This window comes from Nanorana parkeri, unplaced genomic scaffold (assembly GCF_000935625.1).
Source record: "Nanorana parkeri isolate BGI_ZX_2015 unplaced genomic scaffold, ASM93562v1 scaffold1561, whole genome shotgun sequence".
Lineage (NCBI taxonomy): Eukaryota > Metazoa > Chordata > Amphibia > Anura > Dicroglossidae > Nanorana > Nanorana parkeri.
In genome coordinates this window covers 131,184-156,872 of record NW_017307829.1, presented here as the reverse complement: position 1 = coordinate 156,872, position 25,689 = coordinate 131,184, and the positions used below count along the sequence as shown (strand labels likewise).

The window sequence follows — 25,689 nt, the reverse complement described above, 5'->3', positions numbered from 1 at the left end:
TATTACCAAAAGCCACACTCGGGATTACACAGCGTGTTACTTACCTTGTCCACAATCTACGCTGTGTCCACCGGCCGATGCTGGCATCCGTCTTCCGTGGCAAGTTATCCTTGCTATCTGGGTAGTGGTATAAGTTATGGGGGGTGGCAACCATCTCACCTCACTGACGTCACTGGTTTCCATTAGCTGGGCGGGATCCCGGCCAGAGCGTTGCAGGTTTCTAAGAGCTCTTAGCAACCTGGGATGCTCTAGCCAATAAGGGGGCAACAAGCACACCTGCTACCCCCCCCTACCCCTCCCACACACAACCAAATGAGATGCCTCATTATAGGGATGGCTCTGGTTATAGGAGTCACTTATCCTGCCTGGTCATGGGGACAAAAAGCGAGGGGACATCTCTAAAACCGAGACAGTAATATAAACACTTTCCGCTCATCACTATTTACTACGCATCCTTGCAGCTAATTAATGTCTGCCAAACTTTACATCCAAGTCATCTATGTTAGTTATTATACAGTGTAACTGGATAGATCATTTATACGATGCCTGTGTTCACAACTTGCTAATTAAGCTGTCATGTGACTATTCTCCAATAAAAAAAATACTGAAATAGTAAAACTCAGAGTCCGTCTGTCTTTATCATCGTAGCAAATAAAAGCACCAAAATAGAAGTGTCTATAAAGTAATAAATGAGGAATAATGACTATGCTTTCTGCCGCACAGGTGGAAGTCCAGGTCAATAGTGAAATGCTTAGATGTTGATTGTGCTACTCAGCAAAAATTGTGCAGCCAGTCTTGTGATTAACAAAGAGTTCCCAGTGTCATTTATTGGTAACCCAAGCAGAAGTTTAGTCTCCTTTTTGTGCAAACACTCTGAAATTGCTAATTAAAAAAAGTGCATGCCTGCATTCCTGAAACCTTGTGCTACCTTTTGCTTTATCCATATTTTATAATAAAGATGAAGTTTAATCTGCTTATATTTTGCCTTTCCTGTCCCCCATCAACATGCTAATGATGTAATCACTGGGTCTCTTTGCTTAATGCAGGCAGATCATGGCTGGTGGGCGGGGCCGGCAGAGTGCTGTACATATCTTCCTGACACATCACAGCACCCGGCCTTAATGCCTTGATATGTGAAAGTCAGTCTAGAAACGTGGGCGTTCTTACGTAAGCTTAATTTGCATGGAGTCCACCCTAGATAACACCCACGTGATGATGAGCCTCCATGATTGAAAGAACCAAAATTACAGTGAATGAAAGGGGCAGGCCAGGGACAGTCAGGCTGGGAAAGAAAGGTCTACATGAGGCTGGACATCCTCCAGCCAGGAAAGAGCCAGCGGGTTCTATCGGACTTGCTGCAGCTTCTAATGCACATTGTGAGAAGCTCCCAGTGTGCAGTGACATCAGAGTAAGAGGAGAGGAGCCGGTACAACTGGGCAAGACTGAAGGGAAGGCCGGAGTTCTATGCCATCTTGTAAAGTCTGCACATTCTCTCTCTTCAGCATTAGTGATGAAGGTGGTGATGCAATCTGTAGTTTTTCTTCTCTCACAGGAAGTACTCTGTAAAAACTTTTCATTCTTCTTCATTAAATGAGTATGTAATAGAACAATTCTACCCCCACCACATATCCTCTCTAACTATTCCCAACTTCCCATGGGGCCAAGCCCCCATCAAAAACTGACGCCAATGCGCCAATGGGAGAAGCACTGCACCATACCACCAAATGTAGCCCCCTCCCTGTTTTTGTGTCCATTTCAATTTTTCAGACTCCCAAAGACAACCCACCAAGCTGCTGTGACAAACACATATATATTACAACCGAACAACCATGAATAAGGGAGGGCGAGCGGAACAACTTGCTTCCTCTGTTTATGGCGCTTTGCTATTAGTCCAAGCCATCCACAGAGCTCACGCCTCTAACACAAAGTAAAGGCTGTGACAGCTCTTCTCTCACTATGTTAGGTTACACAAGCAATGGGGCAGCGCTCCGTCCATGACAGGTTACAGGCGGGGAGGATTTCCCAGCTCTGTAACCTGTTACAAGTCAATCTGAATGGAGAAAAAGCTGTCAGCTTCAGACTTGAAGCTGACAGCTTTTTCCTCCATAATACTAGGCAAGGCTCTGCCTCACCTGCCTCCCCTGACCGCACGTCCCTGGTAGAGATACAGTCTACCACCTCAGACTTTCAATGATCTTAAAGTAGAACAAGCAAAGACAACAAAAAGGGCTTAGTGTCTAATATTTGCCTAATAGGATCCATTCTAAATTTCAAAACTGAAAAATAATTGAGAAGGAGGTTATTTATAGAGAGCTAAACATCTCTGCTGTTGGAAAATATAGAAATGTTCTTGCTTAGAATTAGGGATGCACAGATACTTTTCAAGTACCAGTGGCGATACTTGGCATTTTCATGAGAACTACCAGGGTTGCAGCGGTTGCAGCTGGGACCTGGCTCTGGCGCTCCACCACTGTCCTGATATCATTAGTCGGTATTGTTTTAGAAAAACTGTCACATGAAAATAAACAAAAATGTATCAGTACTCGTACTTGTAAGTACTCGGCAAGTACCAGTACTCGTACTCACAAAACTGGTATCTGTGCATCACTTTATTTATATTTATAAAAACAAAATCATACATTAAAACAGAGATGTACAAATCCCGGGAGCTCCGTGTGCTTCTTACACATGACAGCGGCCTCCTAACTTTTGAATTTTTCTCTAGTGTAGTCTTGGAACTCAAAAGTATCGGTACATGTATTCGTACTTGTACCGAGTACTGTACTTGGTATCTGTGCAACCCTACTTAGAATGGAGGTCTAGGTTAGTGTTAAACCCTCTCATATAATTGGTTCTGTCTGGTAACTGAAGGTGTATAAAGTAAAATAAAGAAGAGAATACTTTTATCTGGACTTTAGTACAGGGCGACTATTATCTATCTAAAGCTAAATTGTATGTAAACCCCAACAATGAACCTCTCTTATTTGCTCCCTTTTGGCTAATTTAGTTATGCCTCCACCAATAGCAACCAAGTCTGGAAATAGCCGCACTTCGGTGTCGCACTTGATGGAGAAAATACATATCGTTAGTTCCTCCCCTCGCATGCTCAACCCCCAATGTGTTTCACCATTATGTCTTACTCATAGAGATTCTCTATGAGTAAGCCAATATGGTGAAATAAGTTAGAGGTTGAGCATGCCTGGGAACGAATTGTATCTAGTTGCTCTATAAATAAAGCTTTTTTTATCTGCAGTGAAGACCCTTAGAGTGCGGTTATTTCTGAACTTGGTTGGTATGGGCAGCATACTTGTTTGCCTACACCCGGGACGCAATCACAATCCAAGTAAATCGATTAGTTAGCCGATTATTAAGTTTGATTAATCGGATTAGAAAAAAAAGGCTCCAGTGATGGACTGCTAGTTTGTACTGAGATTGTAGTCCACAGGAGCAAGCTTGGAGTGGTGAAAGTAAAAGAAAAAGTGTGGTGTGCAATATAGTACATTATACAGCATTGCAATGCAGAATAACGCCAGCTATAGAGGAATACAGCAAATCAGAAATAGAGAGGACGGGTTTGATGCTGGAATAAAGAGGATGGGTATGATGCAGGAATAGAGAGGACGGGTATGATGCAGGAATAGAGATGACGGGTATGATGCAGGAATAGAGAGGACGGGTTTGATGCTGAAATAGAGAGGACGGGTTTGATGCTGGAATTGAGAGGCCGGGTATGATGCAGAAATAGAGAGGATGGGTGTTGAAAAATACATAACAGAGAGTGCTCCAGGTTTTAGGATTGGCAGTACAGGTGAAACTCGAATTACTCGAGTTTCACCTGTAGATAGACTCATTACATGCAAAGCAAGATAGTTCAAGCCGTGATTTGTCATAATTATGATGATTATGGCTTACAGCACATTAAAACCCAGATCCACAATCTCAGAAAATTTTTGGCAGTGTGGGCAGGTGCCAAGTCCTGCTGGAAAATGAAGTCAGCATCCCCATAGAGCTCGTCTGCGGAAGAAAGCATGAAGTGCTCCAAAATCTCCTGGTAGACGGCTGCGTTGCATTAGTGAAATAAATGAACTTTTGCACGATATTCTAATTTTTCGAGTTTCACCTGTATATCTGGAAATTCTGGAATGGAACCAGGGGGAAACACTTACCTTTCCCATCCAGGCAGTCGGACTCGGCAGGCGGCAGCAGCAGCAGACATGCTCGTCGGCTTCTTCCTCCGCGCTTCTGCCCGGGCAAACTAAGCTCAGCCCCCTGTAGGCACTAAGCTCAGGGGAAGATACCAATAGCGCGGGGGGGCCCGGGACCAGGCAAATTTAACTTTTAATATAATTCAATACGAAAAATTATGGCTTGGAGCTACGGGCCCCCCTAGTGGCCCGGGCCCATGACAATGGTATCGGCCGTACCCCCCTGACGGCGGCCCTGTCCAAGCCAAATCTGGAATTTGAGCGGTGTGTGTTGCGGATTACCATTTAATTAGACCTGTTTCGTTAGTGTAAAGCGACACCTTTTGATCCTGCCAGAAGTCCATTGAGCTTATAGCTTCCTGTACACTCTGCCTTTGCTGCATTGCTATCAGTTAGTAGTATTTTGAGCACTGCCCAGTTCTCGTTGTGGACTGCAAAAAACCTCCCCCTTACAATATAAGAAATTAGATGTTCTGTAGACCTAACATGCTTCCTCTCCTAGGGTGACAATGTCAATGTCTCCATAGTGTGGTATGGTGTGGCAATCCCACAATGGAATTTGTTGTTATGATTAGCCAGAGGGGCTAAGAAGTGTCAGGAAGCAAAGTTTTTTTCAGGGAAAGAGCTGGCTTTTAAGTCCTTTATGGATGTTCTGTATTCTGCTTGGGATTCTGGAAGCGGGAGGGTTTAAAGTGATTTAGGAGGGAAGAAAGCTCCAGTCCTGGGTCCAGGGTTTAGCAGTGACCAGAACCCAATGATTGCACAGATGTGCACAACCCTTAGGAAAAGGATGCTGGCTATGGGAATTAGCTCCTGCTGGGAAATAGGAACAGGCGGTGTTCAGGAGTCAGGAGGACTCCCCCTGAAGTCAAAGTCGAGTCAGAAGGTGTGGACGCTGGAGGCACACAAAGACAGCCAGGGAGAACTGGTGGGGCTGGGAGAGCCAAGAGCCTGAGGGGCCAGTACAAGTGCAGGACAGCACTACAGAGTGGACTGTTGGGTCAGAAGTGCTCATGTTGAAAGTGGAAGCCAGGAGGTTATACTTGTGTTGTTTTGCAAGCAGTGCATGGATGCTGGACTGAACACCCCCTGAATGGGTATCTGATGTGGATGTGTGAACTTTTGTTTAAATAAAAAAGGCCTACCGGGTCCTTAAACAGATTTTTTTAAAATATTATTTTATGTTTTATTTTTTTCTTGTGTTTAAGTTGTATATTTAGGAATTTCGTAGATACACCTAATTGTGCACAGACTAGTTAGAAGTATTGAGGTCGACCTTCTTATGGTGGTTGATCTTCATTGATTCCACAATTTATTTGTGAAGTCTCTGTATAATGAGCCAGGTTAATAAAAAGTTGTATCACATTGTCATGATCCAGTATTATACACGGGACACAGCACAAACTTTATGACTCATAGGACCCCGTGTGAGCCCAACTGCTGATTTAAGGTTCAACATAACCTCTGGAGGAGCCTGGAAGGTGAAGTTCTGTAGAAGGCTCACAAAGAACAAAAACAGTTCCATTTTGGCCAACGTCTCGCCGGCACAGCTTCTTTTACCTAGAAGATGTAGAAGATATATTATCAGATTATTAGAACTGGACTTATATACCCACTGCTAGAAATAATAAGGATATCAGGGTTCACTGAGGAGGTCAGTGGCCACATAAACCTCATATAGATGACATTACTCTGAAGCGAGTTTGAATATCCTTGATGGCGGCAGGTGATACACTGTTTAAAAGAATATAGAAAAGCAATCCAGACCGACACTGAGGAACAGACAGAGAGATGTCATTACGGAAATATCTTTTTATGAGTGTGACCTGCATTCAGTGGCGTAGCTTTGGTTGTTAGCACCCGGAGTAGGCAAGTATTGCGCCCCCCTACCCCATGGACTGTTAGCACTCCTCTGATTAGTATCCCTCTCTCCCATCTCCCCTCTAATCAGTACCACCCACTTCCATCCTCCCCCACCATCTCCCTGATCAGGCATTCCCCTCACCTCCTCTCTGATCAGTTCCTCCCTTTACCATCCTCAACCACCTCAAGAGACTAGCCTCTTCTCCCATTTAATGGTGGAGCTGGACGGGTCGGAGAGGAAGGCCAGACTGCCAGGGGCGGCCTCTTTACCATCGCCGGCCTCTCTTCCCATACCCGTCCTCCTCCTCTTCAATGCTGCATTCAAGGTTGTCATAGTTCTGGGGGAACTATATTATGTATTATCTATTATGTCAAATTATATATTATGTAATGGGACAGAAGGACATATAGAGTGAAATTATGTACCCGTATTAGTACAACAAGCCAGCCCGACTTCAGCCAAACCTCCGACCACTTCTGGTAATGGGAGTGGTAGGGTTTGCTGCATAGTTGGATGGTTTGGTATAGAGGCAGGGAGCGTCATTACCCCTGTCACCATTGGGGAATTTTTTTGTCTGATAGTCACAATGGGAAGTTTGAGGAAACCCCTCCAAAGAGAGGAAATCCCTGGTGGTCAGCAGAGTCATCAGAACTAGTGTCCCCCTTTAGAAATGTCTCATCTATTACTGTTCTAGTGGAAAAACGAAATTTGGCATTTCCTTTCACTTTCAATGGTAACGGTCACCAGGACCAATAGACGGGGTGAATCTCCCTAACGGGAATACAGACCTTGATAAAAACAGCTCATCCGATTCCTATAGTTGCATTAGTTGCACTTTAGAGTGAATGTAAAACCATCACAACTTCTGCGTACTGAAGTTTTTGGATTCCAGTTCTTTCAGTTATGGAGGCTCAGCGTCAAATGTGAACTTTACCTACGGCAGTCTGTATGCAAAAGCAGCCCCCCTATGAACGCCCACTCCTCCAGACTGACCCCCACTGATAAAGGTCATTTGATATTTGCAGCTCTGTACAGTAGCATGCCAGCCCCTCTTTCCAGCTATGATCTTCCACCGAGCCCCAGTGATGAAATTAGTCCAAAATAAGGTTTGCAATGACAACAGTAACATTTTATTAGCATGTTGATTGGGTGGGGGAAAAGTAGTCAAAATAAAAACCAATTCAGCTTTATCTTTAACTCACCAGCTGAAAATGGGATGAAGGCTTCATTCTTCACAAAATTTCCACTAGCGTCCAGAAAATGTTCCGGATAAAACTCCTTTGGTCTTTTAAAGTGGGCCTCATCGAACAGCACGGAGGTCAGCAATGGAATTACATGTGTCCCCTGAAAAAATATTAACATGTAATTAGTGACAATACTGTATTATTATTATTATACAGGACTTATATAGCACCAACAGTTTGCGCAGCGCTTTACAATATAAGGAAGATGTTGCAATTACAACACAATTCAAGACAAGATGGTAAGGAGGGCCCTGCCCGTGAGGGCTTACAATCTAAAGAGAGGGAGGGGGAAGTGATACATGAGGAGGTAGCTGTGTGGGGATGAATTGTTTGAGAAAGTAATAGTTCAGTGGTTAGGTTGAGGTGGGATAGGCTAAGGGATCGCCTTAAGGCAGTCAGAGTGGGAGATAGATGGGCTGGTTGGGGTGGAGAGTTCCAAAGGATTGGAGAGGCTCTAGTGAAGTCCTGGAGGTGAGCATGGGAGGAATTGATGAGGTAGCTGGAAAGCAGAAGGTCTTTTGAAGAGCGGAGCGGACGATTAGGGTGATGCTTTGAGACAAGGTTTGAGATATAGCCGGGGGCAGAGTTGTGGACGGCTTTGTAAGTGGTTGTGAATATTTTGAATTTTATCCTTTGGGCTATTGGAAGCCAGTGTAGGGATTGGCAGAGGGGGGATGCAGACACAGAGTTGCAGAGCGGTTGGTTAGGTGAATGAGTCTAGCAGCTGCATTCATGATAGACTGAAGGAGGGAGGAGCCTGTGTAGTGGAAGGCCAATGAGGAGGGAGTTGCAATAGTCAAGACGAGAGATAACAAGGGAGTGGATGAGTGATTTTGCGGTTTCATTGGTGAGGAAGGGGCGTATTTTGGACATGTTACGAAGGTGAAGGCGGCAGGATTAGGATAGTGATTGGATGTGGGGAAGAAAGGTGAGGTCCGAGTCAAGGATGACACCTAGCACCTTGGCATGGGGGGAGGGCTGGATAGTTGTGTTAACAATCTCAAGGGAAATGTTGGGGGAAGGTGTACAGGGGGGGAGGAAATATCATGAGCTCCGTTTTTGATAGGTTGAGTTTTAAGAAGTGTTGCGACATCCAGACGGATATGTCAGTTAGTAGATTAGTGACACGAGAGGACACTGAGGGGGTGAGTTGTGGAGTAGAAAGATAGATTTGAGTGTCATCGGCATAGAGATGGTATTGGAAGCCATGTGAGGTTATTAACTGACCAAGGGAGGAGGTGTAGATAGAGAAGAGAAGGAGTACAAAGTAGTTCAATAAAAAAGGTTATTCTGTTAATGTGTTTTGGTTGTTTGATCCCATGGTTTCTTCAGAACAATTGTTTGATGCATTAATGCATACTGTATAAGTGGACTCATGAAACCTAAAGTGAGCAACTTGGTGCCAAGTCTACTACATGAATCCTTTTATGTATTTATACAAGGTGACCACATACCTCCTGTAAATACCTGTTATAAAGGAAGAATAGTGTGGAGATAATTGTGTTTAAATGTATCACCATTTGTGCTGGTCTTGTCTCTTTCTTGCAGAGTATTCAAGATGTATGCCTATATAAAATGTTGGCTTCTCCAGCATGCAATTTTTTCAGTATTGCTAGACACCATATGGGCAACCTCACGGGCAATTTCTTGGTACAGGAGGCTCAAATCTTGCCTCAAACCTCACTAACTCCGCTGCCATAAGTAACATGTACGCTGCCCACAACAGTGAGTTGTCCACCATTTAAAGTGACACTAAACTCAGGAGTTAACCCTTAAAAATATATCCAAGTACTTTAACTATTAACATAAATGTATCTTATTTGTGTATCACTCGGCAGTAGATCCTCCAATCATCTCTGAATTGGTGCTGACACTGTCCTTCCTTCTGGAGGGGGGCTACTTTTGTTCCCCATGGTCCCTGTGTGTGTTGTAAAGTAGTCACCACTCCAAGCTCACTCCCGTGGTGGACTACAATCTCAATACAAATTACTAAATTAAATGTAAGACTTTAGTCCATCTCGGGAGCGAGCTTGGAGCGGTGACTACTTTACAACACACACACACACACAGGGACCATGGAGAACAAAATAAGTGACCCTCCAGAAGGAAGGACAGTGTCAGCACCAATTCAGAGATGATTTGAGGATCTGCAGCCGAGTGATACACATATAAGAGACATTTTTGTTAACAGTTAAAGCATTTGAATGCATTTTTAAGATTTAACTCCCGAGTTTAGTGTCACTTTGCTCATCTTCATATAATACTCCAAGTTCCAAACTACATACAGTATTCTACTGATGGTCATCTACAGCTCCACAGAACCTGGCCCAAAGCTGGCAGGATCTCCATTCCATCTCCTCTGAAGCATGACTTAAGGAGGCACAGTGACAACCTGCTACTTACTTTTGGAAGAAAGAAACCCCTGAAGTGGACATCTTGAGTAGTAGAATGTGAGAGGTTGGTCGGAACAATGTTTCCGAATCGTTGAATTTCGTGAATAACAGCGTCTGTGTACGGCATGTTCTTCCGGTGACCCGTATGTGGTGCTGATGATCCAATCACTTTTTCAATCTCATTCTGAACTTTTCCTAAAACAAAAAGACAAAAAAGGAAAAAAAAATGTTGTACAGTCAAGTCAGATGTAGAAACAAAATATTATATTTCATTAAATGCGTTATTTACTCTGTGGAAGGATTCTAAATATTAGTTCATCTATTAAATACTCACAGGGTAACTACAGACATTGACAGAAGAGTAAATGGTTAAAGGGAAATAGTTTTTGGCCAATTTTATATTTACATTGTTTTGTATTGAATTTTTATTTACAAAAAAAACATATACTGCCGTGCATGCATACTGCAAAGCACGGTTCATTTTTACTATCCAGGCAAGATTATATATATTGGCCAGGTGTCGACTCAGCTCCTTTCTTATATAAATCAAACAGTCAGGTTTATACGAGGGGAGAATCAACAAGTAAAGGTAAAATACATTTAAAGGCTTTAATAGACGTAACTGTGAGCACTTGAACATATCACTTTTCCACATAGTCCTCATGAAAGATGATGCACTTGTTGTATCCTTCAACTAGCTTCTGTATTCTTGCAGAGAAGAAGCTTTTTGGCTGCTGCAGAAGCCAGGTGTGCAGTGTCCAGTGACAGTTCCTTCCAGAATACTCTGATCTTCTTCATAAGTCATAAGAACTGGGTTGCAACCTCCACACGCTGTTGCTTGTACAGAGCAGTAAGCTGTTTGGGAATCCATTGTGAACAGACTTTCCTGTATCCCAAGTCATCATGAACTATGGCAAATGCGGATCCATATCTGATATCCAAATGTGCAGCCAATTGAGACACTGTTATCCATCAGTCTTCTCTAATCAAGGCATCTGCTCTGTTGTTGTGGTCTTGTGTGCCCGATGTTGATGGACAACCAGAATGAGCTTCTAAGGTTACACCTGTTCTTCTCGCTTTAAACCTTTCTACCCACTCATAAACCTTTTGTTGATTCATGGTGCTATGACCATACTGAGCTAAAATCTGATGGCACACTATGGCACATTGTTCTTCGATGGTGCAATCACGTAAACGGAGCATCCATGTTTCTGTCCACGTGACCACCACTCGACTAAAGTCCGAGCGCTGTACTGTATGTGGTCGAATTATCCAACAGGCTATGTAAATATGCTGCATTGCGTAAGCTTCTCTCTGTTTTGCTTACTGCGTAATATATATAAATTGCCTTTACTTGCCACGTATTACTCTTAAGAAGCAAAAAAAAGTCCACTATATTGAATAGAAACAATAAAAATAATCTGTCCACCATGAAAAACAAGTTGTAGCCTCTTCCTTCTGTAACACCTGGGGTAGTTTAGGCGTTTGTTAAACCTTCAGTGTCCATAAGAAACTCTACATCAGTGCTCAATGTCTCAACATACAGTATCTCAACATTGGTGAAATCCAAACTCATTGGATTTCCAGTTCTCTATTGTCAGAAGGTCTCCATACACTTTGTATCTCACCTCCATAATTGGATCTTATATGCACAGATTTAGTTCTTCATGCTCCAAATCAATGCGTCAATAGGAAACAACCCTTTCTGTTACTGGTTAATGCAGAGATGGAGGGATGGATCAGTTAAAGGGGATACGTTGATCCTGGGTAGGGTAAATTAGTGGGGGGTTTTAATTATACCCTAGATGCAAGTGTAGCACCCCCTGACCCCTAGGAGCATGTGGGGGATTTCAAAGGCAAGATGGACTGATACTTCACCTCAGGGATGAGTTCTTAGCTGTTGGCGGAATGTGAATGTAAAGTTGGACGCCACTCTCTGTAAGGGTTTTGCAAAGGTTTTATTCCATAAGCAAACTAATGAGAGAAAGGGTAAAGGGATACACACATCAAGGACAGTACAGAACTCCGGAATCGCTGATCAATTCCTGGCTTCACAGAAGGCCTTTAAACTGATTGCAGTAACACTGTGTTCTGTAGAACCTTTGCTGGTCAGTAGACGTAGCACAGAATTCCCTAGGCGAGACACCAGACTTCATGCAAGGTCCAAGCCCAATTTTGGCTTCTCTGGCACCTCCAACAGATGAAGTTCTCCATCCCAGGAACAGATTCAGACCTCAACTGGGTTCATACCTGGCCACCTGCTGGCTTTAGGCCTGGTCTGACAGCAAATCACTTTACGCACCCTTCCCCAGGCAGGAGGCCCAGGAGGGAAGAAAAAGTATCTCAAGCTCAGTCCAGAATATTTACGTCCTCCTGCAGCATGCACCACTGGCCATGAACCTCCTAGTGATTGGCTAGGAAGACACACCTATTCATAAAGCACCACTATTGGATGTCCGGCTCTATTGCAAGGTCACACCCAGCAGCAGGCAGTTACATACAAAAACAGAGAGCTTAGGAGAAACCAAATGATCACAGACTATCAAATCAGCATAGACTGGATGCTGTCCAGCAGAACTAAATTTAGGCAGGCACCCCACTTAAGGCAAGGTGGCTACACAAGTCTATCTGAAGTCAGTCTGACTGCCTATGCGCTGGATTACCTTTGCAAATTATTTTACTGCAAAGGTTTAAAACACTTCAAGATTCCTAACTAATTAGATGCCTATGACCCTTCAATGGCTTCTCAAAGACAGACTGCTAAGTTACTGAAAGACTTTGACAAAACATAATCAAAATGATGTTCTCTCTTATTGGTTCATTCTTCAATTAATTTCTCAGTTTTGGTAAGGAGGCCAACTCCATTGTCTGACATACAGGGGGCTGCACTCTCTAGTGGATATAACCGTAAGTATATGTCCCAAAAATGGAAAATATGAATTGGTCATCAAAAATATTTCCAGACAGATGTTATATCAACAACACAGTTGTTCTTCTATTCATTGAGAAGAACTTAGAGAGCTTAGAAAAGTTATTCTTCTATCTTACTTTGGATGTCTGGGTAAGTAACCATCAGTAGAATTCCCCAGCGAAGGGTGGTCGATGTGGTCTCCATCCCAGCAGCAAAGAGGTCAGTTACAAGCGCTGTCAGGTTTTCATTAGTGAAAAATAACTCATGATTTGGATTCTCCTGAAAAAGTAAGGTGTGCAAAGTTTGTGAGTTAGTGGTCAGATACGGGCTATGTGACTATTGTTATTCCTATAAACATATTTAAAGAAAAGAAATGGGGTCATTCCAATCCTAGCCAATCCAGCAATATGTATATACAGTATATACACTGAGTAGCCAGATTATTATGAACACCTGACGTTTGTAGGCAAATTAGCTATAATTTCACGCTGAAGTTGCTAGAGGGCCAGACCATTATAAATAGGGAAGCAGGTTGGTTACCACGACAGTAGAAGTGATTTGTTTCTGAAGATACGGGGAAACAACGCGATGTAACAGCCTTTGAACGTGGGATGATTGTTGGCGCTCGGAGCCATGGAGCGAGTATCAGCAAAACAGCAGAATTCGTTAAATGTTCAAGATAAGCTGTTGTTAAAGTGTTTAAAGACTGAACTGTCAGCCGAAAACCATAGGTTCCTCTGGTCATTGACATCCAACTCTTTCCTTTGGCTGGTAAAGGTCTCCCTAACAAATCTATGCATTTCATTCATATTTTTCAACGCTGTTTTGTGTGTTCCAGGCAACCAGCGGATCAGCGATGGAAATGCATTATACAGCTGCCCCCCAAAAAATAAAAAACAACAACTTTTAAACAATCACATACTATACACTTACTCTATATTAAAAAATATATCTTTTATATAAAATAAAGAAATGTACTTAAAATAAAAAGATACAATTATATTTCATTTACTTTTTTTGCTTTTTACGTTGTCTTGTCTGTGTCTCATTGGGAAGATTTCTCTTCACTGTCTGTTCTGTCTGACCTGGAGGCAGGGAGTGCGGAGAGACCTCCCACTCGAGCAGCAATAAAATCTGGTAGAGGATCCAAACCTTCCTCATTGTACTAGAAAATGCCTTTTTATTTCTGCCTTTTTCCCCATTGGTGAGCTTTCCCCTCATTTCCTGTTCTGTCTGATGGTTCTGACTCTTGTCACAAAGACAGGAAGTGTGCGTTCGGGGGGGTTCCTGTTACTTCCTGTTCTGTATGATATCGATTACACACAAATTTGTCAACTCAAGCTGAGGATTAGCAGGATTTTAAAATAGCACAGCCCCTGCAAGACCGGACATTGGCCATTTGCTTACAGGGCTTGACTGATATAATTAGGAATAATAATTTCACAAGAATTGGGAGATGCTGTATAGAATTGATTTTTTTTAAAGTAAAACTGGTATAGACTAGAAAGGTGTTATCACAGAGCAATTAAAATTGATTGGGACACATACAGATTTTACTAGTCGTATAGGAATTTCCCAACTAGGGATGATAGTGCCATGCAAATAGCATCCACCGGGCATACATTTATAAATGAACCCCATAATTGGCTTGGTGTACTACAGGGGTGCAGCAAATTCTGATAGCATGACCTAATTCTTAATCCCAATTCATGTTATCAGCATTTGATGCAGCCCTATCAAACACAAGTTCATAGCCATGCCAATGTATTTCAATCAATCTGTAATAAAGTCATCTTTAAGGTTAAATAAAAAAACTTTGGAAACTCGGTGTAGGGACCCTTCCCTAAGCAGGAGAGTCCATATTGCAAATTTAGTGCGGCTGGGCTGTAGTCAGCCTAGGTCTGAGTTGAAAGTTCTTCCTCTAAAGGTTTCCACCGCTAAGTTAATGTTAATGTTTACTTCCATCTTTCGCTGAGGAGTGTCCCTACAACAGTGTGGGAAGTTGTAAAGGAGAACTATGGGGTACATATACTAATATCCTCCTGTGACCCAAAGCTCAGCATATAGTCGGCTATTGTCGGCTATATGCTGAGAGCACCGCAGCCGGGATGGATCCTGACAATACTGTCGAGATCCACCCCTCTGGCTGATTGACAGCTGGCTCTGCCCACCCCCTCCCCTGTCCGTTCTTCCAGTCAATAGCGAACAAACGGAAAGGGGAGGGAGGGAATCCCTGCAGGGAGAGGTGACTGACAGTCACCACTCTCTGCAGGGAGATGATCAGGAAGTCATTGATCGGGTGTGTGTGTTCGCTGACTTCCCCATCAATAGAGCCAACGTGTGACAGCATCAGTATCACAGGTCCGCTTGAATGAAGGCGATGAGTGTTTTAACTCTCCTTTAATAGCCTGAGTTATGTATGTTTATATCTCCCCGGTTAAACAGGCGCAGTGGTGCATGCTGAGGAATGTTTGAATAATCAAGGGGAACCGTGATTATTTAAACATTCTGGGGAGAATGTGTACCACTGAGTCTCTTTGACCTCCAAAGCCTGGTGCCAAGGGAAGACACATGTTTACAGAAAAAACCTAGGCCTGAACTTAGGTCCTATAAACTTTCAGTGGCTTGTTGTAGAGATTTCCCAGAAGGAGTAAAGCTGGTGTCTGGATTTGAGCACCAGGAAACACTTTGTCTGAGGGATAGTGTTTTGAAGAGCAAGGTGAATGCTTGAACACTGCAGGAGGTCTGGTGGCTCATCCAGAGGGTTGTGTGCTACAACTGTTCATGTGCTATGGTACTCTGAAGAATACAGGGTACCGGCCTGCATTAATGTTCCTTTTTTTCTGTATGGCTGTAAGTAGAGTTTAAATTTGTTCTTTTCAGGTATCCTGTGCTCTAATCCCTCTCTCCCCCAAGGGTGTTTCAGATCTAATGAATCTTGTTGACCCTTTCAGGAAGTGACTGGTGCAAATTTCTTCATGCTCAGAATTGAGTGGAAATGGTGGTGCTACATCAGTAAGGGCCCATCCAAACCAGTGGGCAAGAATCATGGTGCTTATAACGTGCAACCACTGGTGTGCATTGTTGGAATATGTTGGAACAATACATTTGGTAGAGAGTGGCTTTACATGGTTACATGGCACAGCCCTCCACAGCATATAGGATCTGTCCACTGCTGAAGGGAGCAGAGGATAAAGAGGACCACCTGAAAAAATGTTAGTAAAAAAAGGGGGCTGCTCCAGTGGGAAGGGGAGATAAATGGTGAAATCCAGGCTTTCCTACTTTATCATCATTTTAGTTAGGAAGAAGGTCACCCCTGTACTCTGTCCTCTTGTAAGCATGTTTACAGTGGTAGACTGACTGTTTGGTGTGATGCAATAGAGCCCTGGTTGGGTCATAATGATGGCCTGCCCTATCCTAATGTTAAAACTGCTTAAACCGAAGTGGTCGCATCTGCATGTCTACCCAGAATTGTCTACATCAATGGTGTCCTTTAGTTGCTTACCATTGCTGTTGGGCTGCCAAGGATTTCGGTATTCTCGTTAACTATTTTCAAAAGCTTCAGCATTGTCGGATCTTCATAATCAAATCGATGGCTCAGCAATATGGAAACGATTATGTTGCCTACTGCAGCATTTATGATCATTCTGTTATCAAAAGGTTCTCCTACAATAAAAGGAGAAAGACAGCTGATATTTTTTGGAAGTAAAGCTCCATAGCATGTATACTGTATGTGGTTTAACATTTTGAGAAACAGGATTTCCCCATTAGTCATCGCTCTTAAAGAAGTGTTACACTTTCAGGCGGACCAGATTACAGGTGTTCCTTTCCTCCGCTGCTGAGCTTAACTACCCCCTACTCAGAAATCCAGCCAATTAGAAGATGGCAGAGCACCATCTCTTGAAGAGCTGCTCTACTGTCTTTGGAATAATACAGCCTGTGCTCAGAACACAATGTGACCCGATGCAAGCTAAGAAGTGTAGGTGTAGCTTGGTTTTGGAAGTCCACCAAAAAATTAGAGCCTTTCTGCTATTGTGATGACAAAGACCAAGCAGCTGAGGTAGCCTCTAAACTACTCAACAACACCACTGGAACATCAGAAACAAAAAGGCTTTGTTATATGGTATTAAGGTGATGAATACATTTTGTTCTCAGGGAATACTAAAGAATTCCCTCCCCCAGAATTCCATGAGACCTTAAAAAGCAACTTTTGGGGCGTTTGAGGTTTAAGGAAGAACGAACCAGCCTAGCTCAGCACAAGAAGAGGGAAGACACCATGGATCGCACTCTTAAAGTGAAAATAGAAAAGTGAATACTTTTTTTAATTTAAAAAAAAAAGTCCTCCAATGAGCATGTAACATGACATTGTTAGAAATTAATTTATGATTCCCACTTATCCCTGTATCATCTTTTTTGAAATATGGCATTTATTTATGAATGTCACCCAAGAATTCCAACTTTGAGACCTTTGAATGATTTGATCTTTTTCACCAAACAGTCACATTCTTCCAGAATCCTGTCTTCGATCGTTTTCTTCCCCATCCCGAAATCTCGTAGTGTTGAAAGAGTAAATCTTCTCATCACTTTCCAGTTTTCATTGTGGGCAAAAATCACTCCTGAGGGGTAGAAAGATTAAACTTTGTAAGTCCACCAACAAAGTATAGAGGTTGTTGTAAATCCTAAGTGGCCTAAAGTGATTGTCTCCAATAGCAGCTAACTTCCTGTGTGGCAATCCCATAAAGCAGGGGTGTCAAACTCAATTTTATCACGGGCCGTATCAGCATTCTGATTGCCGTCAGAGGACTGGTTGCGGGCTGTAGTGGGCTATGTGGGGTGTACGATGAGCTGTGCGGACTCTCAGGTGGCTCTGCATGTTCTATGGTGGGCTGTGCAGACTCTCAGGTGGCTCCGCAGGTTCTATGGTGGGCAGTGCGGGATCTCAGGTGGCTGTGCGGTGTCTATGCTGGGTTGTGTGGCGTCTTAGGAGGGCTGTGCGGGATCACCAGGGGTCCTGGTCAGTCTCTGCGGGTGTGGGTGTCGTGGATCCACAGGAATGAGGATATTTTCCTCTGGCACTGTAACTGGGCACCACCATTTACAGGAAGGCTGCTGGGACCTTCCTGGGGACCTTGGCAGCCTTCTTGTAAAACCTGGGGCCTGTTTACCATGCCGGCCTAATTTAAAAAATGTAAAGCTGTAGTAGAGGTGCGAGGGCCACATGAAATGGCCTGGTGGGCCGGATACGGCTCACGGGCCTTGTGTTTGACACGTGTGCCATAAAAGAAGAACCATTGCTTTTTAGCATCAAGACTGTAAGGAATTTGTTTTCTAGAATCAATAGTGTAAGCAGATATTTGGGGTAATTTATTGTTTGGGGTTTTATTTAGGGGTTAGGGAGTAGCAGAAAACTAAAAATAAAGTGGACTTTTCGTTAACTTTGCATCAATCAATTGCCGACATGTCTAGTAAGAAAGCCCAGCACTAGCTCTGGGCCGGCTGATTGCTCCCCTAAACTGAAGATCCTAATGGCACTGTCTTTACTAGGAGATGAGGGGGTGTGCTTCCTCTGAGCTATTCAGCTGTGTGCATTTGACATCCTGCTTGTCTGGTCCGCATTCACAAAACAGCAGTAACCAGATAAAACCATGGCGTAATAGAATCACTCTCACCACTTACTGGCAGCAAAAGAATAAATATTTCACATTTATCAGACTAAAAAGAGAGGATAGAAGATTGGTAGAAGTCAAGAAAACATCAGAAAATGTCATAATGAAAAACATATTACCGTGTCCTTTAGAGAGGTCATGGAAGAGTGGTATTATCGGCCTTCCGGAAAACTCATCCGCGTGATTTACCAAAGCATCTTTTACCGTCTCATATCCACAAAGGATCACCATTTTTTCCTCTCCTATCTGGATACTGTAGACTGGACCATACTTCTTAGCGAGCTGCAATTGGGCCAGATGTCAGTGGTATTAATATTTAACCACGCAGCATTTTCAAAAAAAAATCAAGCTGAAAATACTATATATGGGCGAATGTGCCAGGGTTTGAATAGCTGAGAGGTCTGCAAATCCTGTTTTAAAATTTGGCAAATCTGAATTTAGCAGCAAATTTGATCCTCAAATCATCTCTGAATTGGTGTTGACACTGTCTTTCCTTCTGGGGTGGGGCTACTTGTGTTCCCCATGGTCCCTGTGTGTGTTGTAAAGTAGTCACCGATCCAAGTTCGCTCCTGTGATGGACTACAATCTCATGCTTAGTTTACTCATTTGTAATGAGATTGTAATCCATCACAGGAGCGAGCTTGGAGCGCTGGCTACTTTACAACACACACAAGGACCATAGAGAACAAAAGTAGCCCCCCTCCAGAAGGAAGGACAGTGTCAGCACCAACTCAGAGATGATTTGAGGATCTACAGTTAAGTGCTACACCCTGGCACCAGGGCACATGCCCCAGGACTTCTACTGAGTGCCCCAGGTATCCTTTGCTATCATCCCAAGTATGATATTCTTATGTTGCTCATCCATATTTACTGCCACTAGGAACATCATTCTTTAGAATCACGTTGGGTAGATAATTACAAACCTGGCATTTTTAATGAAGTACTTGGTTTCTATCCTGACCTGAACCTCACAATACATATTTATTTTTCACTAAACAAAATTAGACCATTGATCAACAATGTTATTTTCGCGCTTTTGGGACATCAATAGTCTATCAACTTTTCAAGCTATTTATTTATTTTAAGCAATATCATACATTGGATGCAAACATATGCAATAAGAAACCACTTTAACCACTTTCTACCATGGAATGCTATAAACCCTTTTAGGAACCTAGAAACTCGCTATGTAGGTGTTGGTAAAATGAATTTCCATATTTTGTTACATTTAATGAACCCCTTCGTGACGGGAGACGTACACTTTACGCCCCGCCACGAAGCGCCTAAATGACTGGCCATGTATACTGTACGTGACCAGTTATTTGCTGCTCTGTAATGCTGGTAACCGCTGATTCTCAGCGGTTACCATTCATTAATGAATGCAGTGTTGAGGCAATCATTAATAAAATAGTTAAGTTTTTGTAAAAACTTCTTTCTTTCATTAATAGCTAAATAGCGATCCGGTATTTGAAAGCTAAAGATAGCAGAGAGGTAGCAGAGTGAGTCACCTATCTGCTATTCATTATGACAGCTCTATAGACTGGCCCCATGTTTATGAAGCTGTGTGATACATTTCAGTAACAGGAATGTTATAATGTATCTCTGTGCCTGAAATGTATCACTTCTGGTCGTCTGGGCACGATCAGAAACCTTAAGGCTGGGTCCACACCTGAGCGTTTTTTTTAGCTTGTTTTTTTTCGCGGTTTTTTTGTTCAGTAAAACACACGCGTTTCACTGGCGGTATGAGTTTTTTTCCTCTTTATTTTCTCTATTTTAAAAAAAAATGTTTGTTTTTTTTAGTTTCACTTTTAAACTTCCCGCCGGCTCCGCCCCCCTGCGACGCGGCCGCTCACAAGGGACGGAACCCGGAAGACAGCAACCGGCGAAGACACAGCGGGGATCGCGGACAAGGTAAGACCTGTACGCTGTATTCCCGAGTGTTGCTCGGGGTTACCGCTTTGTTAACCCCGATCCACACTCGGGAATACCAATGGCAACGCGCGGCAAAACGCCCCAAAGAAGCTCCTGTACTTCTTTGGGCGTAGGGTGTTTTGCAGCGCGTTCCCACGCGCTGTAAAACGCCCAGGTGGGAACCATGCCCATAGGCAATCATTGGTTTTCACATGTTGAGCGTTTTACAGCGTGTAGGAATGTGCTGTAAAACACGCAGGTGTGAACCAGGCCTTAGTGAGATCTGATTCTGACATGCTGTCAGGATCAGTCTCTATGGTTATTATTAGCTGTTCCTAAGTTTGGAGCAGCCTAATAATAACCAAAAATTAAAAATGTAATCATAGGGTTAGATAGTCATAGTGACTGCTTGATATAAACTGACAAAAAAATAAGTGTAATAAAAAAAATAAAGTGTAAAAAAATTAAGAAAATAAAAATGATATATAAATATATTTTTTAAATTATAGTCATTATAAACATTTCTAAAGAATAATAATAATAAAAACTTGTGAAAATGTGTTTTCTTTACATTTCTTTCTCATTTTTAAAATATTTTATTTGAACTAAGTGAGGCGTTAGGTACACATGTTTGATATAATTATAGAGCCCTATCTGTCCTCTAAAAAACAATATATAATATGTGTGGTTACATTTAGTGAGAAAGTATATTACAGCCGTGGAAGAATCACACAGCAAAAATGTAAAAAGTGCATCAGTCATTTACGAACAGAAACTGAAAACAAGCTCAGTCATGAAGGGATTAAAGTAAATGGGTAAATGTACATGTAGATATCAGTATTACCTCATGAAATGATTTATATGGCTTCTTCATGTCCAGTATGTGCATATTTCCAATGAGCGGTAAGGGTGTGGGTCCAGAAGGAAAGTTGGGGGTTCTTTTCCGTCCAAAAAAGACAATGGCCAAAAATACACAGATAAAGATGGATAGAACCAACGTAACTGGATCAGAGGCATTCATTGTGTCAGCAAAGTCTGAATGTGAAAGGAAAAAATCGGCATGATCAAGTCATGGACTCATTAAACAAAACACTGACCTGAACTCCAGGCAGACCGCTCCATACACAGTTAAAATAAATATATGAGAGTTATTTTACCTGGCAAAGGATTTGTTACTGTGTTCAGGAACTCGTATAACCTGGGAACCTCTGCAGGACAAAAAAGCTATTCTGCAGGTAATAAACACTTTACAAACCCAGATAACTCAAACATAGTATATGATTGGCTATTGGCAGCTAAAGTTATACTCAAGTCTTGACTTTTACTGTGAAAGTCAAGCCTGACCCTGCACCCCTTGAGCCTCCTTGTTACTGTCAGAAAACCAGGCTTGGCCCATGCGCTTGGAATCGTGCTCGAGCACTTGTGCATGAGCTTGTGCGTGGTCATAGTTTGTCTCATGGCGCACACGCGCGATGCGTATATTGGGATTTGCTATTATACAGCCGTCTAATGCTGCGTTAGAGCCAATCACTTCAAGACAAGTCATAATGGAGAATTTGATTGGTCAGTTTCCAGTCTTATACCCCACTCTCAGGGAAAGCGAGCTATGATTCTGATGAAGGGGGCTTGCCCCAGAAACGTGTCAATCTTGGCTTACTGCGGCCGGTGGGCGGTGATGTGACCAGAGGCAGCCGTGGTACATAGTCGGGGTGATACCATGTTGGGTTAACAGACAGTGTGGCCTCTTGTTTATTGTTGAAGCGTGATGAAAACGTTTGCTTGTGAGTACATTTATCCCTTGTTTTATTTATTTTAATAAACGTTTTTACACACGGATGTGGCGCTCTGTTCTCTTTTGTTTTTTATGTTGGTGGTGGAAGCCCCAGAGCCTTGGATGAGCAGCCCCTCAAGTCTTTGTGAAAAACTGTGATAAACTGTTGATAACTTTGAGTATGCAACAGCAAGTGGATCGTTCAGCTGGCAGCCATTGGCACTAAGAGTTAAAGAAAACTGTTTGCCTTATGTTAACATTATAATAATAAAACCATCAAATTTCAAAGTAACCAGACCATATCCAGATAATCAAAAATCTGGATGGGGGGCTTTTTAGAAACGATATTGCTCTCAGAAAGAACTTTGTATGTAAAAAATGTATTGTATACAAAAGGTTTAAAAACAAGATATGTTGTACAAGAATACAAGATTTGGTATAGTGGTGTATATCATCTAAATCAGGGGTTTCAAACTCACTTTAATTGTGGGCCGCATCAACATTATGGTTGCCCTCAAAGGGCCTGTAAGACTATATAAATGTATCTAATCTTTATCATAATTGCCTCTGCATTCCATTATCACTGGTTTTAGTAATAACTTAATACCTAGATCTGAAAGTAGAAGTCTAGGAAATGGCCTGGTGGACCGGATTCGGCCCCTGGGCCTTGAGTTTGACACATGTGATCTAAATAATAGCATATTATGTTGCAATATTCTAGTTAGTCATGAGCAGTTGAGCAGATGAGAAGTGTTTTCTTTAGGTGACTCAACATGTTTCGCCTAATTAAGACTTCCTCAGGAGGATCTGGTCCTAAAAAAAACGGACCAGTACATACCAAATCAGTAATTATGTTGATGTGCATTCAAACATTAAGTATAGACAACACAGCAGCAAAGGGCAAAAAGAAAAAATATATATCAGAAAATATTACATGACATATATAGGAATATATAGAAACTATCGGCCTGTAATATGGCATAAACCAGTTAACGATTAGCCACCCAGCTGGAGGAGGTTAAGTCAATAGACCAACTTCTTCAATCTCCGGGGAAGTCGTGACGGGAGGCAGATCGCACCAGAGAGGAAACAGGAGGAGGGAACAGGCCGTATCTTATGTTTATAATTCTGGGGTCCGAAACCTTGCTCTCCTTTTAACCTAGCGTTCGGCCAAATGTGTTTAAAACTTACTAAAATGTTACAAAAAGCAGGATTCTATTCCATGTGAGAATGTGAAAAATCCCAGTGCTCATAAGTAAATACAAATGTTGTAGAAACAGAATTTAAGTCCATGTGAAAGTGATCAATCGTGAATGTTTTAGTACACAGTGTGGTTAAATGCCAGGAAAATGTTCTTTCCCAGTGCTTCTGTGTTAAGTCCAACATCACAACACAGTTTTCAATTTTTAATTTGACACAAAAGCCTCCCCCCTCCTACCAATGGGCCCCTGAGCTGCCGTATGAGCTGCTTTGGCTATGGTTACTTCACAGTGCCTGTGGCTGTGCCAGTGATTACAGGATGTCAATATCAGGTTAGACGTAAGTGTTTATTTTTTAATTCTAGAGTTTAAATGGAACTTAAGCCGCTGATTTAACTGTGTCCCAAAACAGTTACATCCATGCAAGGCCATGCTGCCAATGAGGTCAAGAGAGGCGGCTGCCTCAGGGGGCACTCATGGAAGCACGGTCGGGGATTGCACTAAAGCCATAGTGTCCATACTGGCACAGCTTAGTAACCCATAATGCTGCCATCCAATCACCAATAGCAGAGCTGCTTGATGTTCAGTTCCTCCCTTGCAGTGCTCCTTGCACACCAGCTTATCAAAGCTGAAAGAAGACAGTAGCTGGTATGTAACAGTGAAGAACAACCTGCTTTAGGCACTTTTGACATGAGCGCAGTGTCAGTATCCCCTAGCAGCAATGTGATCTGTCTCTGTTGTTGGCTGGAGTTGGGTAGGAGTGGTATGAACAGAGGAAGGGGGCTATGCTCTTTGCCATGGGAAGCTAAAAAAATGGCCACCTTGGGTGGCATATGCCCCGGCACAGCATCTTTGTTCATGTCATGTCATCTGCAGATATATATAGAGGCTTACATAGTGCTGTCTTTGGCTGTAAAGGGTAGGAGGCTTTAGTTTTGTTATATGCTTTAGGTTTATTCAACGTTTTAATGATTACCTCTACAGTTAGTTAGTTTTGAAGCTAATATTCTGTATTGGAGTGGAGCTCTCTGTATTAGTGTAAATTAAACATCATCTAAACCCTACTAAAACAAAAATACAATATATTGCTGGCCCATAACACACTTCCTGTCTTAAGGTGGGTCCACTCTATGGAGGAGCATTGGAGCAACCCTTGTGGGGAGGGTAGTGTTAGATGGACTAGCAGATTTAGATGGATTTGACTAACACATTCAAGCTCAGCCCCAGCTAACACTTTTTAACCAGTTAGAGCAACATTTTTTACATAAATTAATAAAAGCTGACCATGTTAAGCACCCCTGTCAGTGTAAAATGGTTTGTCTCACCCTGTGAGTTTTAGCTTCCAATGGTAGTACGTTAAGGACGGATTCCACTCGCTTACCACGTCTTTTAAAGGGCCTCTTTGCCCACTTTTATTATTTCAAACATAAAAGTCCACACGGGTGTTTCCCTCACAGGGGTCTTCAAACACAGTACAGAAAAATAATGTTTTTCCAAGTCTCACCGACTTCAGGTTATCACTAAAAACCTCTCCCACACAGGCTGTATCTAGCTGACGTGCCACACAGGCTGGTTCCAGGATGGAGTCCTCCTGGACAGACACCTCCCTTGTCTTCCAGCTGGAACCCTGAACATGAACCAGCATCCTTTTCATAAGGGCTGTGCCCCGGTGCACAAAGCTGGTGACCACTAAAGCCTGGACGCAGGAATGGAGATTTCTTCCCTCCCAGTTCTCTTAGAAATCTCCCGGCTCCAGGATCTCAACTATAATCCAGAAAACCCGGAAGAAGTTGTAAGGCCAGCTCTTCCCTGGTAAAAGTACTTTCCTGGAGGCGCTCAGCCCCTCTTGCTGGGGGTCCTGGGTGACTTTGAGGCCACATTATACTGTGGTATTGCCACGCAATGCCACACCCCTTTAAATGCCTCTTTTGCTAGACAGCTTGGCCTGGTAAAGTTGAAAAATAATCAACTTACTGGCAGGATGACCGGGTGAAAATAAAAGAAAAACACCCTAAATATCATGTGGAAGGGTTATGGTTTGTTTTTTGTTTTGCCAGGTGTGTCTCTGCTGGGGAGGTTTATTCTTTTTATATGTGTTGGTGACCATTATTACCAGGATAAAAAATTATGGGAATTCCAAAATTTATCAGCTGTCTCAGGATCCTCCTAGTGGGAATACCTGTTCCAGTAACAATTGCCTAACAAACAGCTCCCCCCTATTTTGGGAAGATTCGGTTTCACTTCCTGCTGTGTCTTTGGGAAGTGAAAGGAACCTCCTCAATAGAACATGAAGTTCAAATGACCATCTAAGTCAAATTTTACAATGTTACAAAAATGTTTTACAATTATTTTTCTTTTTGCAAATGTTACACTCCCATAATCATTGGTGCAAATGTTACACTCCCTAAGTGCTAAACTCTCACAATACACACTAAATCAAAATACAATTTACATTTTCCTTTAATTATTTTATTAACGTGCATGTACCTAAATTAAATTGTTTGCAGGAAAACCTTCTACATGCC

General features: G+C 42.5%; 1 protein-coding gene across 1 annotated transcript; it reads right to left on the bottom strand.

Moving 5' to 3' along the window:
- Window positions 1-5,586: 5,586 nt before the first annotated feature.
- On the bottom strand, window positions 5,587-21,230 carry LOC108798788 (cytochrome P450 2C5-like). The gene is made up of 9 exons (XM_018570571.1): window positions 21,039-21,230; window positions 18,403-18,565; window positions 17,084-17,233; window positions 16,123-16,283; window positions 13,325-13,492; window positions 12,755-12,896; window positions 9,717-9,901; window positions 7,272-7,413; window positions 5,587-5,765 (listed from the first exon to the last, which is right to left on the bottom strand). The coding sequence occupies exons 1-9, from the start codon at window positions 21,213-21,215 to the stop codon at window positions 5,587-5,589; spliced, it is 1,467 nt and encodes a 488-aa protein (XP_018426073.1). The 5' UTR covers window positions 21,216-21,230.
- Between the last annotated feature and the right edge of the window lie 4,459 nt (window positions 21,231-25,689).